The sequence below is a fragment of the Saccopteryx bilineata genome, chromosome 9 (genome assembly GCF_036850765.1).
Source record: "Saccopteryx bilineata isolate mSacBil1 chromosome 9, mSacBil1_pri_phased_curated, whole genome shotgun sequence".
Classification (NCBI taxonomy): domain Eukaryota; kingdom Metazoa; phylum Chordata; class Mammalia; order Chiroptera; family Emballonuridae; genus Saccopteryx; species Saccopteryx bilineata.
The window spans coordinates 45,590,788-45,613,420 of record NC_089498.1 but is presented as its reverse complement, the minus strand read 5'-3'; the positions used below and the strand labels follow the sequence as shown (position 1 = coordinate 45,613,420).

At 44.5% G+C, this 22,633-nt stretch overlaps 2 protein-coding genes across 2 annotated transcripts; both read right to left on the bottom strand.

Moving 5' to 3' along the window:
- Positions 1-1,542: 1,542 nt before the first annotated feature.
- LOC136313143 (interferon lambda-3-like) lies at positions 1,543-3,080 on the bottom strand. Its single transcript, XM_066243306.1, has 6 exons — positions 2,799-3,080; positions 2,417-2,494; positions 2,043-2,139; positions 1,916-1,962; positions 1,729-1,812; positions 1,543-1,641 (listed from the first exon to the last, which is right to left on the bottom strand). The coding sequence occupies exons 1-6, from the start codon at positions 3,078-3,080 to the stop codon at positions 1,543-1,545; spliced, it is 687 nt and encodes a 228-aa protein (XP_066099403.1).
- Positions 3,081-6,502: 3,422 nt separating this feature from the next.
- On the bottom strand, positions 6,503-8,108 carry LOC136313138 (interferon lambda-4-like). The gene is made up of 5 exons (XM_066243295.1): positions 7,786-8,108; positions 7,290-7,361; positions 7,068-7,211; positions 6,759-6,833; positions 6,503-6,601 (listed from the first exon to the last, which is right to left on the bottom strand). The coding sequence occupies exons 1-5, from the start codon at positions 7,951-7,953 to the stop codon at positions 6,503-6,505; spliced, it is 558 nt and encodes a 185-aa protein (XP_066099392.1). The 5' UTR covers positions 7,954-8,108.
- Positions 8,109-22,633: the final 14,525 nt, after the last annotated feature.

Below are 22,633 nucleotides of genomic sequence, written 5' to 3'. Positions count from 1 at the left end.
ACGCTCTGCCACTGAGCTAACCGGCCAGGGCCTTTATCATTATTTTAGAGTGCACACTTTCTATTTATACAAAAAAGCTTGATGTAAAATGTCAGCAGTAGCCTCATACCTCTCATGTTTTCACCGTCTCTTGATTGCTGAAATTTCCCTTGTACTTGATTTAATATCGTGCTGTTTTATAAATTTAGTGTAGCCTATATATACAAAGTTTATAAAGTCCATAGTAGTGGACAGTAATGTCCTAGGCCTCACATTCACTCAGCACTCACTCACTGACTCACTCAGAGCAACTTCCAGTCCTGCAAGTTCCATTCATGATAAGGGTCCCATGCAGGTGAACAATTATATATATATACATATATTTTATCTTCATTTTTCATCTTTTGTACATATTTATACTGGAAGTTTCCTATGTTTAGATATGTTTGGATACATAAATACTTACAAGTCTGTTATAGTTGCCTACAATATTTTTTTTTAAATTTTTTAAATTCATTTTAGAGAGGAGAGAGAAAGGGAGAGAGAGAGACAGAGAGGGAGAGAGAGAAGAGAAAGAGAAGAGAGAGAAGGTGGGGAGGAGCTGGAAGCATCAACTCCCATATGTGCCTTGACCAGGCAAGCCCAGGTTTCAAACCGATGACCTCAGCATTTCCAGGTCAACGCTTTATCCACTGTGCCGCCACAGGTCAGGCAGCCTACAATATTTAATACACTTAAACCTGCATACAGGTTTGTAGTCTAGGAGCAGTAGGGTACACCAGTGGTTTTCAACATTTTTTTTTTACAGTTGGGAACTAGTGGAAAAGGAGAATTATTTTGGGGTCCATTGACAGAAATATTACCCTAAGCATAAGCAAGGTCTACTAAGATCATTGGCTCCGTAATTGTCAAATAACATGAGGATAGTTAACTCTTTGATGGACCAGCATGAAATTTCTGGCAGACCGGTCCACAGACTGGCGGTTGTAAAACACTGGACTACACCATACGGCCTCGGGGTTGTGTAGAAGGCTGTGCAGTCCAGGTTAGTGTAAGTCTACTCTATGATGCTAGCATAACAACAAAATTGCCTAACCATGCATTTCTGAGAACATTCCCCCGTGATTAAGCGGTGCAGGACTGTAACAGAGAACTTTGATATCTATACTCCCCAAACCCCTCAGAAATCAGACGTGCTCAGATGGGGAGAGCCAAGAGTCAGAGATTCATAGAATATCAAAGAGACCTTCAGGGTAAATAAGATTGGTCCATGGCACACAGGGTCAGCACCAAAGTGGACACAGGAATCAGATCTCTTCTGGACCAACCCTGGATGATGTAATCCACACAAACACACAGTCCCACAGCAACAATGGCATCTTTTCTCATTGTTTATATGCACAGTTTTTTTTAAAGTATAAAAAATAAACAATTTATTGGGTGTGAGTTTAAAAATTCACACATATAAATATATAAATAGGGATTGGGTGGCAATAAATTAAAAATGATAGATGCATAAATAAAATCTAAGATAAAGGGACAGGTTGCAGGTGGGTCTCAGGATCAGACACACAGGTCTCCACTGGCGACACATTTCAGGTCACAGGTGAAGAGGCGGAACAGGTTGAATGTGACAGAAGCTTCAAGGCAGTCAGGGGATTCCTGTGGAGAGGAAGGGACAGGTCAGTGGCTGTCCATCATCTGGGCTCCCAGTTGGCTCCAGAGACTGGACTCTCCGTAGTCACTCACCTTTTTCTGGGCCTCGTGGAGGCGGTGCAGCCAGTGGCGGAGGTGGCCCTGCGACCTGGAGCCTGCTGTGGACGGAGCTGGGACCTGTGGGCAGAGGAGGGTGGTGTGTGAGGCAGGGTCTGGGACTAAGGGGGACAATATGGTGGTCAGAGACCACAGACATGACCTGGGAGCCCAGAGCACTCACACAGGCCTGAAGCTTGGCGTGGATGTAGCGCAGAGTGTGAAGTTTAAAAATTCACACATATAAATACATAAATAGGGTTGGGTGGCAATAAATTAAGAAAAATGGTAGATGCATAAATAAAATCTAAGATCCAGGATGTTCCCCGGGGTTACATTAGCCACAGTTCCCAGGACCTTCAGTGTCAGGGACAGCTCAGCCTCCAGGGCCACAGGGCGCTCCCACACCTGAGGAGGGGAGACAGAGGCAGGTAAGGGCTGCATGTGAGAGAGATAGGGAGGAGGACAGGTGAGGAGGACTAAGGAAGGAGCAGGTGAAGGTGAAAGGTCAGGGAACAGGTGAGAGGGCACAGCCAGTGTGGGCAGGTGAGGGGAAGAGGCCAGCGGGACTGAGGGGGAGGACAGACAGACAGGGACAAGTGAGAGGGGAAAGTGAAGGGGCCACTGAAGGAGCCCGAGGAGCAGCCAGGTGAGGTCAGGGCGGGGCCTGACTCTCCCAACTCACCTGCAGCTGCCTCAGGTCCCGGGTCCTGGGGAATGGGCGGGAGCTGCAGCTCCAGTTCTTCAGTGAGAGCGACTCTTCCTGGAGAGCAAGGGCAGAGGTCAGCCACAGCTGGAGGGTTAGAGGTCAGACCACAGCTGGATGGGAGGATGGCTAGCAACAAGAGAAGGGGCGTGAACTTCCAAAAGGATGGCAGAGGAGCACCATGCAGAACAACACGAGTCAGCCCAATGCAACAAGAGCATGAGAGAGCCCGCTGTGTGAGGCTGGAGGCTAGCCCAGTGGAGGGAGGGGACAGGTCCACCTTCAGCCAGATGTCACATGGTAACCCACTGAGGGAGGCGTGGAGGTCAGCCCACAGCAGGTGGGCCAGTGGGAGACTCACCAGGGCATCCTTGGCCCTCTTGAAAGCCTTCATGTCTTGTGGGGACAGCATCTTAAACTGGGCCATGTGGCAGTTCCTTGCACCCGGGAGGGGCATGGGGACAGGAACTGCTCCTGTCCTGGTCAGCACCATGGTCATCAGCACCGGCACCAGTGTGCAACCCACAGTCAAGTCTGTGTTACAGAAGGAGAGACAGATGAGGGGACAGGGAGTGTCAGGGTCTGAGGGTGGGGTGGGGAGGTGAGGGTCATGGACGTGATGTGAAGGCTCATCCAGCTTCATCGTGGTCTCTGGTCTCTGTCAGCAGATGGGACCCAAATGTTTGCTCACAGGCTGTCACCTGGGTCTCTCACTCAGCCTTGTTTGTTGTCTCTGACCTCAGTCTCCTCTCCTGGGCCTCAGCCTGCTGCTCTGTCTGTGTCTCTGAACTTACAGTTCTGCGTGTGGTGTAATTTTTTCCTGAGCTTATGGTGCAGTTTTTAGCCTGGACACATGGGCAATCCAGACTGATGTAGGAAAAGTGAAAACATGCCTTCCGCCAGGGGATGCCCCAGGCTGGGGAAGCCCGTGTGGGGCGGGGCCTTAGCCAGGTGAGCAGCTAGAGTGAAAGAGAAACTGGCACAGATTCACCTACAGGAGATGAGTTCCTAAAGAAATTTCAGGATAAGGCAGCCTCAACCCCATAAAGAGGGCTCATGGTGTCCTGGTGGGGAGGGGACAGAGAGACTTACTTGCCTTTCTGCAGGATACCCCAGCTCAGGGAGAGGAGAAAGGCACCTCTAGTGGTGTTGACACAAAGAACTCTGGAACTTCCAAAAAGGAGGCTGTGAAAGGGTGTAGGGGGATGACAATGGGAGCAGGTTGCTGGACGGTGAGAGAGTCAGAAAGGCAAAGCAAGCCAGAGTTAAGAGAGGAGACCAGCTCTTCCCTCCCTTCCTCAGTGGTACTGAGAGAGAAAGGAAGGGAGGAGGGGAGTCTGACTAACATCTTTCATTGTCCAGGCACAGAGGGACCCAGGAATAGGAGGTTCTGCTAGGAAATTGGGGTGTGGCCAAAGTCTTCAGGGGAACCAGCTCCGTTTGTGTCAAATGCCTTCACTCATTCACCAAGTATTAGTCAGCCCCACTCTGTGTCAGGAACTGCTCAAGATGCCAGGAATAAGGGCATTGAAAAAACCTTATGAAACAACCCTTTTCTGGAGCTTTTTACTAGAAAGGAGTAAAGGAGAGTAGAGGAAGGGGGCTAAGCACATGGTATACGTTATACCAGGTAACAGAAAATGAAAAACACCTTTAAAGGAGGTGAGAGCAGAGTGAAGGAGGGTGCTGCACTGAATAAGGTGGCCTGAAAAATCACATTTGAGCAAAGACTCAAAGGAAGTGAAGGAGGGAGCTATGTGAATATTTGAGGGGGAGCAATCAGTACAAAAGGAAAACAAAGACGCCCCCGTTTGTCAAGTACTTTATGTCTCACCTGTCAAGGAGGCTATGTCACAGAGCAGTATTGAACCCATTATATCTTCAAGGACGTACTGTACTTTGACTATATTTTAAATATGGAGTAACATTGGCAGAATGAATTCAAAGCTTAGTTCTGTGACCTATTTTAAAAATAAAGTATTTTGAAATAAAAAAAAATGAATGAATGAATATGGAGTAATTTGCAGAGACTCAGAGAAGTTAGAAGACCTGTCCAAGGTCACACAGCAAATCAGTGGTAAGGGCAGGGTTTACCCAAGTTTTGTCTAACAGCCAGACATTAGCCTTGAGCTCTCCTGCTTCTGTGCAACGATGTCTTCTGAACATGAAGACAATGAATTTCTAGGACAGAAGGTACAGAGTGCTTTTTGACAGTTGACTCCCACCCCAACCCCTTTTTTTCATTATTCATAATTCCAGGCAGAGATTGGAGAGAAATCTCAGATGGAAAAATTGAGCTCTGATACACAAAAACGTTTCAAAGCCAAGAGCAGAAAGTGTCCAAGACACCTTCTAGTGCATTGGTCAGTTTCTGTCAACTGCAGAGGCCTTAACCCAGAGGAGGAGACATTGCATCAACAGTGAATTCTGAACATGAACACAGGATCTCAAAATTCCTAAACTTCATACTAGTTTTCTTAGAAAGTTCAGTGAGGTGTTAAGAGCATGGGCTATGGAGTAAAGGGGCAGGGATTCAAACCTGGCTCTGACCGTCGCTGGCTGTGTGGCCTTGGCAAAGAGGCAGGTAGTTAGCAACTTAGACCACCAGCCCATAGAGGTGGCCTAATATAAAAGTGTAAATGTTTGTATACTTATGTGTGTGTGTGGTTTCTTAATAGAAACCATTAATTAAGACCATCTTGCCTGACCAGGTGGTGGCGCAGTGGATGGAGCGTCGAACTGGGATGCGGAAGGACCCAGGTTCGAGACCCCGAGGTCGCCAGCTTGAGCGTGGGCTCATCTGGCTTGAGCAAAGAGCTCACCAGCTTGGACCCAAGGTTGCTGGCTCCAGCAGGGTGTTACTCGGTCTGCTGGAGGCCCACGGTCAAGGCACATGTGAGAAAGCAATCAATGAACAGCTAAGAAGTCGCAACGCGCAACGAGAAACTGATGATTGATGCTTCTCATCGCTCTCCGTTCCTGTCTGTCTGTCCCTGTCTATCTCTGCCTCTGTAAGAAAAAAAAAAAAAAAAAAAAAGACCATCTTATGGCTTCAGCTAGAAGCTTTATAAACATTATTGCAATGTACATTACTCGTTTGCAAAGGAAATATAATAATACCATTGAAGAGATAAGGAAACTGAGGCTCCGGAAAAAGTAATTTGCCCAGTTACACCATAATTAAGTGGCAGGGTCAGGATTGTAACTTACCTGATTTCCCTGGCTCAGCATTATTATTTTTACTTAAAAATATTTTTAATCTTGTTAATTTTAAAGCAAGGAAAAGAGAGAGAGAAACATTGTATGTTGTTCCATTTATTTATGCATTCATTGCTTGATTCTTGTGTGTGACCTGCAACCTTGGATTATGAGGAAGATGTTCTAACCAACTGAGCTACCAGGCCAGGGATCTGGCTCAGCCTTTTTAATTAAAATGTGTCCTTCAAATTGAGCACAGGGGAGCAACCGATGTAAATACAAGAATATTTAATAATGGCAACAAATTAACACCAGAAGACAGAATTGCAAATTACAAAGGTTTTCACAAATACATAGGACACATAGGTAACAGAATCCAAAGTTCACTGCCAAATCCCTTAGGGGTGAGGCCTCTCCAGTGGGAAGATCCAAGAGTCACAGATTCATAGAATCTCAAAGGGGACACTGAAGGGCTCAAATCAGGGGTGGGACTTGCCATGGGGGACAGGGTTCGGGGCTTCTGATAGCCAGAGAAGTAGAAACTGGGCCATGTTATGTAGGGTCAGCGACCCATGGCAACACAGAATTCAAGTCTCTTTTTGCCAGACGAGGCCCCAAGATGATCTTAGGGCAATTCATTCCACAGAAACGTCCCTGCTTCCGGGAGACACGTTCTGGTTTCTGGAAAAGTGCCTGCGCCTCGGGCACCCAGCACAGGTCCTCAAGTCTGTCCAGCGGCAGCAGAGGCTCCTGAGCTTCAGCACCCACTGGCTGCAGCCCCGCCTCGACGAAAGGGCAACACAGAGCTGCGCGCGCAGCCACACGCCTGCAGAACCACGGATCCCCGAGGAACGCTCGCTCGAGGCATCAGACACAGGGCCCCGAGTGCGCCACCAGCCTCAGGTCCCACGTGAGCAGACGCAGGAGGTTGAAGATAACACCTGCTTCGTGGCACCCAGACGAGTGCTGGTACCCGGGAAGGAGACGGAGCAGGGCTGAGACAGGAATTTCCTCACGAGGAACCCCTCTCCATCCGTCAGCTAAAGATCGGTGACGCCACCGCACACACCCTCTCCCCGCCCCGCCTCATGGTGTCTACCCATTCACCGCCCGCTCTACTCACAGGTCTTCGCGTTTGGGGACGCCTCCTGCGTGGCCGGAGGGACTTCCTCCAGGAGCCTGGACGCACCAGCTGGAGCTGGAGGGGGGTCAGGAGGTAACTGATAAAGGCGAAGGATCGAGTCTCCCACCAACTCCTCTCGCCAGCCTCCCAGTCGCAGACTGGGGACTCTAAGAGGACGCGAATCCTCTCGACCGGTTTGAGGCTCAGCAGGACAGACTGTGAAACTGTAGGGAAGGAGATGGCAGAGCAAGCTGGGGGGGGGGGTGTGTTCGCGCGCGCGCGTGAAGGAACGGGGCACGGAACACTCACGCAGGCCACCACGTTCCTTTCTGCGGCCGCCAGCAGCTCCAGGGTCGGGAGGACGCCCGGGAACATCTCGGGGCTGGGCAGGCTGCTCAGCACGGCCCGGGCGTCCGAGAGGCCCCGGGCTACGAGGCGGAGCTGCGCGCACGACTGCGGAGACAAGGCTGAGTTAGAGAGGCAGCTGCGCCGCCGGGCCCCGCCTGCGCCCCGCGGACCCGAGCACTTCACCGAGGGCTTCGGACGGTCCCTCCTGGGGCGGAAGGAGCAGTTGCGTGGCCTCCAGCTCAGTGTCTCTTCCTCCTGGTGAGGACAAAGGAGGGGGGAGTTGAGACTCCTCACTGTGGACACTGAAGCTCTGGGATGTTGGGGGTTCCTGGACGTGGACCGGGACTGATTGGCACGGGCGTCCGTGTTGTGCGCGGAGCCACACAGCTCTCCGAGCACGTGAACGCGGACTGAAGGGCATCCCTGCAGAGCGCTGCGCCCCGACGTGAGCAGAGTAAGCCTAGAAAGGATGCCCTCTGGTGACTGCCGTGAAGGCAGTTTCTGTGCTTACGATGTGATGTCGGTGACCGGGAACGCCTCGTGGCCAGAATTCTGGACCCTGAGGTGCGGGGTGCACCTGCTGCAAGCTGGGATGCCAGGGTCCCTCGGGACAGAGAGCAGCGTCCCCGACCCTGGCAGGCCCGGAGTCCCCGGGACTGGACGTCTGGGCATCACTCACGTAGTGGTCCCTCAGCGCCTTGACGGCCGCCAGCGCCCTGGGGTCCAGCGAGCGGTAGTGCGAGAGGAGGCAGCGCCTGGGTTCAGCCCCGCCGGGGTCCGCCATCGCGCTCACCGTCACCAAGACCCACAGACCCACCGCAACCGCGGCTGTGCCACTTAGCCTCATCTCTGCTCCTGCAGGAAGCGAGGGACGCCATGGAGGCCGAGAGGGAAGACCTGTATCCAGGCCCTGCCTCTGGTTAGATTGGCAGAGGGACCGATCTCAGCACTGGCGCTGAGCATCCGCAGCGGGAGAGACGCGGTGGGCCCCAGACCGGCTTACCCTCAGCCCCTCTCCCCTCACTGCTCAGCAGCAATGTGCCCTCCGTGCCTCGTGCTGGAGCGGGGCCTGCCTTCCACTGTCCCTGCGAGGTGTCCAGACTGGTGTCCACCTTCGACAGCGGTGGCTGCACCCTCCATGGCGGCTTTTATGTGCCTGGCTGAGATATAGCAGCCGGGCTTCCCCGCTCAGGTTAAGTTTTCCAAACATCAGCGCTGGCCGCTGGCCCAGTGGGATGCTGACCTAGGGGCAAGGACTTGACCTGCCTGCCCCAGGGTGCCAGCCATGGTTCTGCCCCAACTCTGTTCTTAGGCAACTGCTTGTTTCTGTTTTCTGGACATCTGTTTGTATTCTACGCTTGTATTGGACTTTCCTTTGCACTCGAGGAAATAACTGAAAACACATGATTTCATTCCCTTCGAAGGTACAGGCTTGGTGGGGCTCCCATGCCAGGGTCTGCCTGGGGAGTTCATACTGGGGATTTCCAGTGCTCTCTCTCTCCTTACATTTCTGTCAGTCTCTCCCTGTTTTCTATTTTCCTTTCTCTGCATAAATATTTTCCATTCTGTTCTCTGTGGTTTTTCTTTATCTAGGTCTTTGACAGACTCTGCCTGGCTTCCACAGTCTGTCATTAAATGATATGTATTTCTTTACCAATTCAGCACTTAACCTTGGGGACACATTCTGAGAAATGCATGGTTAGGCTATTCCCTCCTGTGTGAGCATCACAGAGCGCACCTCCACAGACCTGGACAGCACAGCCTACTACACACTTAGGCTGGGTGGTATAGCCGATTGCTCCTAGGTTTCAAATCTGTATAGCATATATACTGTGTTGTATACTGTAGTCGTAATACAACGGCTACAATCGTTTTCTAAACATAGAAAATGTATAGTAAAAGTATGGTATATAAAGATAAAAAAAAATACACCTGTATAAGACACATATCGTGAACGGAGCCTGCAAGACTGGAAGCTGCTTTTGGTGAGTCAGTGAGTAAATATGAGGCCTAGGACATTACTGTCCACTACTACAGACTTTATAAACACTGTACATTGAGACTGCACAAGTTTATTAGAAATATATTTATTTCTGCAATAATGGTTAACCTTAACTAACTATAACTCTATACTATATAAACTTTAAAAAGTGGTTGCTAGCTTGAGCACAAAGGTTGCTGGCTTGAGCAAGGGGCTCACTGGCTAGGCCAGAGCCTCCCCATCAAGGAACATACAAGGAGCAATCAATGAACAATAAAGTGCTGCAACTACAAGTTGATGCTTCTCATTTCTCTCCCTTTCTGCATCTCTCTCACTCAAAAAACTTTCAAAAAACTTTTCTACTCCTTTGTAACAACACTTAGCTGAAAACACATATTATGCGGCTTTACAAAAATATTTTCCCTTTATATCTTTATTGTATAAAATTTTTCTGTTAATTTTTTTTTTTTTACTTTTGAAACTTTTTTTGCTAAAAAGTAAGACATGTTCACACACATTATTCTAGGTCTACACGGGGTCAAGGTCATTAGCAGCACTGTTTCCCACCTCCACACCTCGCCCCGCAAGAAGATCTTCAGCTGCATTAACAGGCGTGGACTCATCATCCCCTGTGTGCTCTGACCGTGGGTCGAACCTTGGATGTCCACAGGCTGCGCAGACTCCTATCCACTGAGCCACTGGCCGGGGCCAAAGCTGATCTTTCACCAGCTTCAGTCACTTGGTTCTTGTTCCTCATAGCTGTAGTGGATGGGACATGCCTGACTGGTGAGCAATAGCCGGTGCTGATTTTCCAGCTTCCTAGTCCTTAATCACTTATAATTTTATTTCCAGTTCTATCTCTCATCAGGGATTCTTTGTTTTTAATTTTTATTTTATTGATTTTAGAGAGAGGAAAAGAGAGAGTGAGAGAGAGAAGAAGATCGATCTGCTCCTGTATGTGCCCTGACCAGGGATCAAACCAGCAGCCTCTGTGCTTTGGGAGGATGCTCCAACCAACTGAGCTATCCAGCCAGGGCTCTCATCAAGGCTTCTTACAAGCAGCATTAGCAGTGGATTTTGTACACTTGGAGCAACGCTGAACAAAACAACATGAGATCAGATCAAGCACGAGAGCAAATGATGTGATCAAGAGACACGGTAAACACGGGACGGATGTGGCTGCTGCCGGGTAATGCTCCATACTGTTTCACAGCAGCAAACTTATATTTATTTTTTTATACAAGTAGAAAGTGTTTACTCTAAAGAACTGATAAAGGCCCTGGCCGGTTGGCTCAGTGGTAGAGCGTCGCCCTGGCGTGTGGGGGAGCCGGGTTTGATTCCCAGCCAGGGCACATAGGAGAGGCGCCCAATTTGCTTCTCCACCCCGCCCCCTCCTTCCTCTCTGTCTCTCTCTTCCCCTCCCACAGCCAAGGCTCCATTGGAGCAAAGATGGCCCGGGCGCTGGGGATGGCTCCTTGGCCTCTGCCCCAGGCGCTAGAGTGGCTCTGGTTGCAGCAGAGCGAGGCCCCGGAGGGGCAGAGCATCGCCCCCTGGTGGGCAGAGCGTTGCCCCTGGTGGGCGTGCCGGGTGGATCCGGTCGGGCGCATGCGGGAATCTGTCTGACTGTCTCTCCCCGTTTCCAGCTTCAGAAAAATACAAAAAAAAAAAAAAAAGAACTGATAAAAAGTATAGTAAATACATAAACCAGTACTGTGGTTATTACTGTAGGGACCCTAATAGTGAAGACCAGGATGTGAGTTCTGGTTAACACGAGAAACTACAGAAGCAAGTACTAAATCCCATGACATTCTGGGCTGTTTGCCCTAGCTCCAGCTCCCATGCACATTTGGGCTAACTGACTCAGCTTTGGTTCTCAGGCTTTTCTAAGTCAGCAGCCCCGAAGACTGCTTTCTGGGTATAGGCTGGCTGACTCAGCAAGATGACATCACCACATTGATGTAACGGTTGATGCAATGTTTGTACTGTGCCATTATTGTCTCTAAGCCCTATATCTACCCGTGCCTGCTCTGCTGGAGGGAGAGCATCAGAAGCAGAAGTAACAGCAGCAACAACAGGAGCAGCAGCAGCAGAGATGAAGCAGGAATAAAGCAATGGATTAGGCACCGTCTTCCTCCAGCTCCTCATGCTTTCTTTACCTAAGGAATCTCACTACCTAAGTCAATCCTTGCAGAGCTGGTGTTCTCCGACAATTACCATCATCCGAGTAAATATGTACTGCATAAAGCTGTATGTGCTACAATTTTATGCAATGACCGGCAGCGCAGAAGATTTGTTTATCCCTGCATCAGCACACAGATGAGTAATATGTCACACAACGATGACTATGACATCACTAAGAGACAGGAATTTCCCAGCTACATTATACTCTTATGATACCACCATCTGTCATCTGTTGTTTGTTGATCAAAAAGTTGTTATGAGATTATATGAAAAGCATTGTTAATTTTCTGTTAAAAATTGGAATTACATACATGCTTTACTCAATCACTGTTAAAAATAATTATAGCTAATATGTACTGAGCATTGCCTATATGTTAGGCCCCACGTGAAGCCCTTCTCTTGTGTTTACTATTTTATTCTCCTCATCAACACTGTGACATAGGTTCTCTCATTGGCTGATATTTTATAGATGAGGAAACAGAAGCACAGAGAGGCTGTGAGACCTCTCACACAGTTCATAGACGTGGCTGCGGGCATTGACCCCAGGCTGTGAGGTTATATCGGTGATGCTCTGCCATCAGTTGCTTGTAGAGACTGATCTCTCCAGGTACAGAAGAGTGTAGGTGTGTTCTAGGCAAGTTCACTCAAACTCCTACACAAGACCACTTTCAGTTAAATTTATTTATTTATTTATTTATTTATTTATTTATTTATTTATTTTTACTAAGTGAGAAGCGGGGAGAGACAGACTCCCACATGAGCCCTGACCAGGATCCACCCAGCAAGCTGCCCTTTAGAGGCCACTGCTCTATTGCTTTGCAACTGAGCTATTTTAGTGCCTGAGGCGAAGCCATAGTGACAGCCCAATCCCTGGGACCAACTTGCTCGAACCATTTAACTCATGGCTGCAAGAAGGGAAAAGAGAGAGACAGAGAGAAAGGAAAGGGGGAGGGGTAGAGAAGCAGATGGTCACTACTCCTGTGTGTCCTGGCCAGCAATTGAACCAGGGACTTTCACACGCTGGGCCAATGCTCTATCACTGAATGAACCGGCCATGGCTAGTTAATTACATTTAAGTCCATTTATAAATATTGATGATTACGAGCAAGTACTGACTGTTTTTAAGATCTGTGTCTTCCTTAGCATTAATATGAAAGAATTGTTTTGTTTTGCAAGTATATAAATTTAAAGCATAGAAACATCTAGATGGTTGAAACAGAAGAACCTGAAAAAGTCACAAGAGAAGTGAGAAACATCAGAAATGATTACCCAAAGTGTCTATGCAACACACTTTCTAAACTCCATGACCTCTCCCCCACCCTTCCCAGCACCCACATTTCAGCTAGAGATCCAAATAGTTTGGAGAAGGTGACTTGGGCACCTGTTCCTGGGATGGGACACGTGACCTGGCTGCAGCCACTCAGCTCAGTTCGCCTGCCTGGTCACAGCGATTGGGTTTAGAGTGGGCATATGAGCACAGCCAGTCTGTTCAGAATGAATCTCAGTCCTTCACATCTTGAGGAAAAGATGCTGCCTTCTTCCTACTGGAGAAGAATGAAACGTTAAGCCGGGAGCTGCTAGCACCCACCCTGCAGTTATCCTGGACTTATAGTTTGTCCACTCAGAGAACCGAGACCTGAAGACCAAAACAAAACAAAACTGACAAAACTGAGAGGTTCACAATGTCTTATAGGAGTAAACTTCATCTGAAGCCTCACCTTCACTCTGGAGTCTCGGATTTATAAGTCCGGAATTCTCCATTGTTTGTTCAAGCCAGCTTGAGCTGAGTCTTCCTTTATGTGCCCAAAGTGTCCAAACTGATATACCCTTTGGGGCTGAGATGAAACCACATGTCTCCCAAGACCAAAGAACTAGAAGTAAAATTGGTACTGGGAGGAAGAGTAGAGTGCTGTGGGATTGGACACAGGAAAGTATCAAATGTGAACTCTTGTCAATCACTGATTCATCTCTGAGCACCATAATGCAGGTTATTAGCTCCAGTCATGTGCAATAAAAAAAAAAAATGACATTTAATGTTGCTATGGTCTGAATGTCCCCTTAAAACTTATGTGTTGACATTCTAACAGACAAAGATGATAGTATTAGTAGGAAGGGTCATGAAGGGGTGATAAAGGTAGGAGATGGGATCTTCAAGAATGGGATTAGTTCTCTTTTAAAAGGGAAACCACTGAACTCTCGGCACCTCTCCACCATGTGAGGACACAATAGGATTTGCCTCCTGGAAGAGGACCCTCACCTGACCACACTGGCCCCTTGATCTTGGACTTGCCGTCATCCAGAGCTGAGTATTGAACTTGCATTGCTTACAAAGCACGCAGCCTGTAGTAGTTTGCTATGGAAGCCCAACCGGACTGGGAAAATACAGTCCTTATAGGAAGGTTTCCTGTGACCCACTGTTAGAGATGCCTCTTCTGTTGTAAAAACTGCTTCAGGAATTTAACAACAGCAGCAACAACAAAGCTCTGGAGAACTTTCTTGTGAGTACAACCCAAAATGATCTAGGAACTGGATCACTCATACATTGCTAGTAAGAATGTAAAAAAAGTACAGCCAGTCTGAAAAAGTTTTGCAGTTTCTAATAAAACTAAACATGCAACTGTTAGTCAACCCAGCAACTGCACTCCTGGACATTTACTCCAGAGAAACGAAAACTGATGACAACATAACAAACACTGAATGCAGTGTCTACACAGCCCCAAATCTAGAAATGTCCTTCAGAAATTGAACGGTTAAGGAAACCCTGGTGAAGCAAGAATGAATGACTGATACACACATCCCCGCGGATGACTATCCAGGGGATCATGCTGAGTGAAAAAGCTCATCCCGTAAGGTTACTGCGTACCACATAGTCCTATCTAGAGAACATTTTTGAAGTGACCAAATTTTAGGAGTGGAGAATAGATTAGTGGTGGCAAGAGATTAGAAACAAGGTGGGTGATGGAGGGAAGAAGATGGGTGTAGTTCTAAAAAGGACAACCCAGGGGTCTTTGTCTTGATGGAATTGTTCTGTCATGACTGTGGTAGTGATTACATGAACCTGCACGTGTGATAAAATTGTGTAGAACTAAACACACACACATACTGAGCACTAGTAAAACCGGCTTATCTGAGTAAGGTGGGTGGGTGGTATCTATGTTAATATCCCAGTTATGATTTTTTACTATCATTTTATAAAATGTGACTGCTGGGTGAAAGTTCATAAACAGTGCTTGGGAGCTCCTGTGTTGGGTTTTATAAAGCATGTAAATGTCGCCTGACCTGCGGTGGTGCGGTGAATAGAGCGTAGACCTAGAATGCCAAGGTTGCCCATTTGAAGCCCTGGGCCTACCCAGTTAAGGCATGTACAATGAGTTGATGCTTCCTGCTCCTCATCCCTCTTTCTCTTTCTCTCTCCTCTCTCTAAAAACCAATCAATAAAATATACTTTTAAAAAGCATGCAAATGTACAATTATCCAAAATTTATGAAACAATTTATGTACACCTCAGTCCACATGAGGTGTATAGAAGGCTGAAATGTTTAACTTGGGGAAAGTGGGCAGCATTCTGCGGCTCAGCCAGGGCTGGTGCTCCCAGAGGCTTGTTACATGGAGAGCAGGTACCACCCTAGGTGAGATGAGGCGGAGAGCGTGGCTGCAGATCAAAGAACACAGCCATTGTCAGACCTCAGCGTGCAGGAGGGACCATGAGATTCAGTTGGATTATTTAACTTTTTACTGTTGAGGTTTTTTTCTGTTATAGGTACCACTCCTTTGTTACACATGTGGTTCGCAAATATTTTCTCCCAGTCTTTAGCTCATCCTTCTATCCTCTTAACATGGTCTTTCACAGAGCAAAAGTTTTGGATCAAGTTCAGTTGATCAATTTTTCTTTTATGAACTGAGCCCTTGGCATCAAGTTTAAGAACTCCTGGGCTAGCTCTAAGCCCTGAAAATGTTCTTGTAATTTTTTCCTAAAAGTTTTACAGCTTTATATTTTACATTTAAGTCCATGACCCTTTTGGAGTTTATTTTTCCTTTAAATGTGAGATTTGAGTAAAGGTTTGTTGTTTGGACTGTGGATGTTCAATTGTTCCAGCACCATTTGTGGGAAATGCTTTTGTTCCCTATTGAATTGCTTCTGCGTGTGTGATTACTTCTAAATATAAGCAGTGTCACACCAAGCATATTATTCAGCAACTAACTTTTCTCACTCTATATGTTGTGAAGATATTTCCATGTTGATACAAATAGATCTACTTCATTCTATTGAACTGTTATAGGTATAGCTTAACTTGTGGTTAATGAGCCACCCTTACAATAAGAATCAGGGGAGAGTAAAGTTGCATGAAGAAAAAAATGCATTTTTATCTTCACTAACCTCTAACTGAAATTTTACATTTTCTTCCATTAAGAATTCAACCAATTATAGCAAGGATGGCTTAGTAGATTTGCAGAAGTTGTGACTGTCAGTAAAAGAAGCCACAGCCTGACCTGCAGTGGTGTAGTGAACGGAGCATCAACCTGGAATAATGTAGTCACTGGTTCAAAATTCTGAGCTTTCTTGGTCAAGGCACATATGAGAAGCAACTACTTGAACTGATGTTTCCTGCTCCTCCCCTCTTCTACTTTCTCTCTCTCTCTCTCTTCTCTATAAAATAAAAATAATAAAATAAAAGCAGCCACAGATATTTTAATAGCGCATTACAGATGTGACACATATCTTCAAATATCACTTACTATCATTACTACTCCAGAAGTACAGTAATTATTAAACTTATTGCTGCATCTTTTACATAATGTATTATAAAGAAACATGTATATTACTTACTACAATGTTGTTTTTATGATTTAGTAAACGTGTTGCAATATAATCTGTTTTTTTCTACAGTCTTGTGTTTTTAATACTATGCATTTAACAAGAATTCTGAACCAGTAAGTGATTATAGCACAGTTGCAGGATATATGGTTAATGTAGAAAAGGTAATTGCTTTCTTGTATAATAGTAATGAACAATTAGAATTTGAAATTGAAAAATATTGTTTACATTAGCACCCTCAAGATGAAATACTTAGGTTCAAATCTAACAAAATATAAGCAAGCTTTATATGAGGAAAACTATAAAACTCTGTGAAAGAAATCAAAGATCTAAAAACAGAAACATTCCATGTACATGGTTAGGAAGACTCAATACTATAAATACTATAATACTCAGTTCTTCCCAATTTAATCTATAAATTCACCACAGTCCAACTAAAATCCTAGCAAGTTATTTAGTGGATATTGACAAACATAAAATTTATACAGAGAATCAAATAACCCTTAGTAGCTAGCACAATATTACAGGAGAAGATTAAAGTTGGAGGACTGACAGTAACTGACATCAAGATTTACTCTAAAACTACACTTACGAAGACAGTGTGTGGTGTTGGAGAAAGGACAGACAGATTGATGGAACAGGATGGAGAGTCCAGGAATAGACCCACACGAGTATAGTCAACTGATATTTGAGAAAGAAGCAAAAATAATTCAATGGAAAAAGGATAGTCTTCTCAACAAACGGTACTGAAACAACTGGTCATTCACTTGCAAAAAGCATGAATCTGGATGTAGACCTTACATGCTTCACAAAAGAAACTGAAAATGTATTATAGACCTAAATGGAAAGTGAAAACCATAAAAGTTCTAGAATATAGCATACAAGATAATTATGGGTACTTGGACTTGGTTGAGGCTTTTAGATACCGTAAAAACATGATCTGTGAAAGAAATTGATGAGTTGGATTTCATTCAAATGTACATCATCAGCTCTATGAAAGACACTCGTTTTATTTTATTTAGACATTAAATTTAACAGGGTGACATTGGTCAACCAGAGTATAGAGATTTAGAGAAAATATCTCCACATCATCTAGACAGTCAATTATGCTGTATATTCATCACCCAAAGTCAAATCATCCTCCATTACCCCATATTTGTTTCTCTTTTGCCCCTCCCCTCCCCCATCCCTTTTCTCTCCTCCCTTCCCATCCCTCAAGTAACCACTGCACTCTTATCTATGTCCATGAGTCTCAATTTTGTGTCCCACCTATGTATGGAATCATACAGTTATTAGCTTTTTCTAATTTACTTATTTCATTCAGTATAATGTTATCAAGGTCCATCCATCTTGTTGTAAATGATACTATGTCATCATTTCTTATGACTGAGTAGTATTCCATAGTATATATGTACCACATCTTCTTTATCCAGTCCTCTATTGAAGGGCATTTTAGTTGTTTCCATGTCTTGGCCACTGTGAACAATGCTGTGATGAACATGGGGTGCATGTGTCTTTACATATCCATGTTTTTAAGTTTTGGGGGTATATACTCAGTAGAGGGATTGCTGGGTCATATGGTAGTTTTAGTCTCAATTTTTTGAGGAACCACCATACTTTCTTCCATAATGGTTGTACTAATTTACATTCCCACCAACAGTGAGTGAGGCTTTCTTTTTCTCCACAGCCTCTCCAGCACTTGTTATTACCTGTCTTGTTGATAATAGCTAATCTAACAGGCGTGAGGTGGTATCTCATTGTAGTTTTGATTTGCATTTCTCGAATAGATAATGAGGATGAGCATCTTTCCATATATCTATTGGCCATTTGTATTTCTTCCTGGGAGAAATGTCTGTTCATGTCCTCTTCCCATTTTTTTTATTGGATTGTTTGTTTGTTTGTTGTTGAGTTTTGTGAGTTCTTTGTATATTTTGGATATTAGCCCCTTATCTGAGCTGTTGTTTGAAAATATCATCTCCCATTTAGTTGGCTGTCTGTTTGTTTTGTTGTCAGTTTCTTTTGCTGTGCAGAAGATTCTTAGATGCAGTCCCATTAATTTATCTTTGCCTTTACTTCCCTTGCCTTTGGGGTCAAATTCATAAAATGTTCTCTACGGCCAAGGTCCATGAGTTTAGTACCTATGTTTTCTTCTATGTAATTTATTGTTTCAGATCTTATATTTAGGTCTTTGATCCATTTTGAATTAATTTTTGTGCAAGGAGACAAACCGCAGGCCTAGTTTCATTCTTTTGCATGTGGCTTTTCAGTTTCCTCAGCACCATTTATTGAAAAGGCTTTCTCTTCTCCATTGCGTGTTTTTTGGCTCTTTTATAAAATATAATTTGACCATATATATGTGGTTTTATTTCTGGGCTCTCTATTCTGTTCCATTGGTCTGTGTGTCTATTTCTCTGCCTATACCATGCTGTTTTGATTATTGTGGCTCTGTAGTATAATTTGAAATCAGATATTGTAATGCCTCCAGCTTTGTTTTTTTCCTTAGGATTACTTTGATTTTTCTTGGTTTTTTTTTTTTGTATTTTTCTGAAGCTGGAGACGGGGATAGACAGTCAGACAGACTCCCGCATGCGCCCGACTGGGATCCACCCGGCACGCCCACCAGGGGGCGACGCTCTGCCCACCAGGGGGCCATGCTCTGCCCTTCCGGGGCATCACTCTGTCGTGATCAAAGCCACTCTAGCTCCTGGGGCAGGGGCCAAGGAGCCATCCCCATCGCCCGGGCCATCTTTTCTCCAATGGAGCCTTGCTGCAGGAGGGGAAGAGAGAGAAAGAGAGGAAGGGGGGGGTGGAGAAGCAAATGGGCGCTTCTCCTATGTGCCCCGGCCAGGAATCGAACCCGGGTCCTCCGCACGCCAGGCCGACGCTCTACCGCTGAGCCAACCAGCCAGGGCCTTGAGGAGGTTTTTGAAAGTTCTTTCTGTTTCCTCCCTGCTTATGGGTCTATTTAGGCTTTCTATTTCTTTGTGATTCAGCCTAGAAATATTGTATTGTTCTAGGAATTTATCCATTTTTTTCTAGGTTGTTGAATTTGGTGGCATATAATTTTTCATAGTATTCTACAGTAATTCTTTGTATATCTATGTTATTTGTGGTAATTTCTTCTCTTTCATTTTGGATTTTGTTAATATGAGTCCTTTCTTTTTTTTCCTTAGTGAGTCTTGCCAGGGGTTTGTCAATTTTGTTGATCTTTTCAAAGGACCAGCTCTTTATTGTATTGATTTTTTCTATAGTTTTTCTATTCTCTATTTCAATTATTTCTGCTCTAATTTTTATTATTTCATTTCTTCTGCTGGTTTTGGGTTGCCTTTGTTCTTTTTCTAGTTACTTAAGATGTGATGTTAGGTTGTTTACTTGAGCTCTCTCTTGTTTTTTTCAGGTATGCCTGTAATGATATGAATTACCCTTTTATTACTGCTTTTGCTGCATTTCAAAGATTTTGATATGTTGTGTTATCATTTTTGTTTGTCTATATATATATCTTTTGATCTCTGCTTTTTTTTCTTCTTTGACCCAGTCATTTTTTAGAAGTATGTTGTTTAATTTCAACATTTTTATGGATTTGTTTACTTCTATTTTGCAGTTAAATTCTAATTTCAAAGCCTTATGGTCAGGGAATATGCTTGGTGTAATTTCAACCTTTCTGGATTTGTTGATGTTAGTTTTGTGGCCCAGCGTATGGACTATTCTTGAGAATGTTCCATGTATGATGGAGAAAAATGTGTACTCTAATGTTTTGGGATGAAATGTCCTGTAGGTGTGTATTATGTCCATTTGTTCTAGTGTTTCATTTAAGGCCAATATTTCTTTATTGATTTTTCTGTTTGGATGAACAATCTAAAGCCATCAACGGTCTATTGAGGTCTCCAATTATGATTGTATTTTTGTCGGTTTGTATTTTTAGTTCAGTTAGTAAATGTCTTTTTTTTTTTACAGAGACAGAGAGAGAGAGATAGATAGGGACAGACAGACAGAAACAAAGAGAGATGAGAAGCATCAATCATTAGTTTTTTGTTGTGACACCTTAATTGTTCATTGATTGTTTTCTCATATGTGCCTTGACCATGAGGCTACAGCAGACCGAGTAACCCCTTGCTTGAGCCAGCAACTTGTGTCTAAGTTGGTGAGCTTTGCTCAAACCAGATGAACCCACGCTTAAGCTGGCGACCTCGAGATCGAAACCTGGGTCCTCCGCATCCCAGTCCAACACTCTATCCACTGTGCCACTGCCTGGTCAGGCAGTAAATGTCATATATTTTAGTGCTCCCTGGTTTGGTGCATTTATATTAATAAGTGTTATATCTTCTTGATACAATGTCCCCTTTATCATTATGAAATGCCCATCTTTGTCTCTTCTTTCCTTTGTTGTCTTGTAGTTAACATTGTCAAATAAGAGAAGAGTATGGCTACATCTGATTTTCTTTGGATATTATTATTATTATTATTATTATTAGGTTTTTAAAAATATTTTTCCAAGATGAGAAGTGGGGGGAGGCAGACAGACTCCTACATGCACCCGACCAGGATTCACCCGGCAAGTCCACTAAGGGGCAATGCTCTGCCCATCTGGGGCATTGCTCCGTTGCAACTGGAACCATTCTAGCACCTGAGGTGGAGGCCATGGAGCCATCCTTAGTGCCTGGGCCAACTTTGCTCCAATGGAGCTTTGGCTGCAGGAGGGGAAGCAAGAGATAGAAAGTAGAGGGGGAAGGGTGGAAAAGCAGATGGACACTTCTCCTGTGTGCCCTGTTCGGGAATTGAACCCAAGACTTCCACACATCAGGCCAACTCTACTGCTGAGCCAACTGGCCAGGGCCGTTTGCTTGTAGAATCGTTTTCCAATCTTTCATTTTGAATCTATTGTTATTCTTGTAGCTTAGATATGTCTCTTGAAGGCAGCATACAGTTGGGTTTTGCTTCTTGATTCAATCTGCTACTCTGTGCCTCTTTATTGGTGAGTTCAATTCATTTACATTTAGTGTAATTATTGACACTTGAGAATTTCTTATTACAATTTTATAAACTGCTTTCTGATAGCTCTGTGTCTTGTTTGGTTCTTCTTTTGTTTTTCTGTCATTTGTTTTTATTTGGTGCTATTCTGTACTTCCATCCTCTGTTTCTTCTTTTTTTAAGCTAGGTGTTTCAGGGGTAGCATTTCAGGGGTGGTTACCATTAGGTTATTAAAAGGAAAATTATCATAGTTATTAGAGTCCATTATCTCATAAGTGCTTCTGCACTTCATCCTCCTTTGCTATTGCTTATCTTTATCCTCTCCCCTTTTATGTTATTATTGTCATAGATTATCCTTGTCTTTATTGTGGTCTTGTTAAAACTTTTACTTGTAATTTTGTTTTGTTCTTTGTATCTGGTTGTATAACCCCGTTTAGTATTTCCTGTAGTGGGGGGGGTTCTGGTGATAAAGTTCCTCAGCTTCTGCATGTCTGTAAATGTTTTCATTTCCCCTTCATATTTGAAGGATAGCTTTGATGGATATAGTATTCTTGGCTGGCAGTTCCTCTCTTTCAGTACTTTAAATGTTGGGGTCCACTCTCTTCTGGCTTGTAGAGTTTCTGCTGAGAAATCTGAAGGGCGTTCCTTTATATGTCATATTCTTCTTTTCCCTAGCTGCCTTGAGGATTCTTTCTTTGTCATAGATTTGTGATAATTTCATTACAATGTGCCTCGGAGTAGGTCTGTTTGGGTTGAGATAACTCGGTGTTCAGTTTGCTTCTTGGATTCGAAGCTCTAACTCTTTATGAAAGACACTCTTAAGATTATGAAAAAATTGTTCCCTCCCTCTTTCCTCACCTTAACAACAATGCTTTTAACAAAATACTAAATGTAGCTTCAATGCTCGCCTAGGGGAGATTGGTTATTAAATGATCATGAAAAATGGGGGCATTCATAGCAGTATATGTGGGATATCTTCCACTGCCCCACCATGTCCACTCTTTCCACTCATCCACCCTGCTCAGGTGGCTGGTGCTTGGCCTCCAGTAGGTGCAGCCAATTGGGAGCCTAGTAGTAGGGGGGAGAAGAAAAGGAGACTCTTTAATCTCTGAGAGGTCAGAGTAATTATTCCCCAGGCTTCCTCCTCCAGGGCCACCACAGCTTGTCTGTTTCCTTGACATAAAAAGAAGGCTACCAAATTCTGGTTCTATTTTGAGAAAAATTGCCCATAAGAAGGAAAAAAAAAAAAAGAGGAGTAATAGCTACTAATTGTTAAAAAGAATCCTCCAGGAAGTAGTATTAAAGACTTACTTTAGTTCTTCCAGTTATATGTTTTTGTACAAACTGAATCTTTATAATGCATGTGTTATTTGACATAAATAAATATATGTAAAATTTCTACACATTGGAAATATTGTTCCAGATATGAGTGAAGGGAGAGATGTGGGCGAAGTTTTTTTCCTCCTTTATGTATTTCTGTATTTTTTAAGCTTTAATCATGAACCTACTTTGCTAATTTTTTTAGAAAAGAAAATAGATTTTTAAAAAAACCAAACTAAAACAGGAGGTTGATTAAGACAG

Excerpts from the sequence above, each read along its gene's own strand:
- LOC136313143 (XM_066243306.1), bottom strand. The coding sequence starts at position 3,080 with ATGAAGCTGGATGAGCCTTCACATCACGTCCATGACCCTCACCTCCCC. Across the intron at positions 2,140-2,416 it reads GGGACCTGAGGCAGCTGCAG|GTGTGGGAGCGCCCTGTGGC; the intron begins GTGAGTTGGGAG and ends TCCCCTCCTCAG. Across the intron at positions 1,642-1,728 it reads TCCACGAGGCCCAGAAAAAG|GAATCCCCTGACTGCCTTGA; the intron begins GTGAGTGACTAC and ends TCCTCTCCACAG.
- LOC136313138 (XM_066243295.1), bottom strand. The coding sequence starts at position 7,953 with ATGAGGCTAAGTGGCACAGCCGCGGTTGCGGTGGGTCTGTGGGTCTTG. Across the intron at positions 7,212-7,289 it reads GGGACCGTCCGAAGCCCTCG|TCGTGCGCGCAGCTCCGCCT; the intron begins GTGAAGTGCTCG and ends TTGTCTCCGCAG. Across the intron at positions 6,602-6,758 it reads GTCCCCAAACGCGAAGACCT|CACTCGTCTGGGTGCCACGA; the intron begins GTGAGTAGAGCG and ends CCCGGGTACCAG.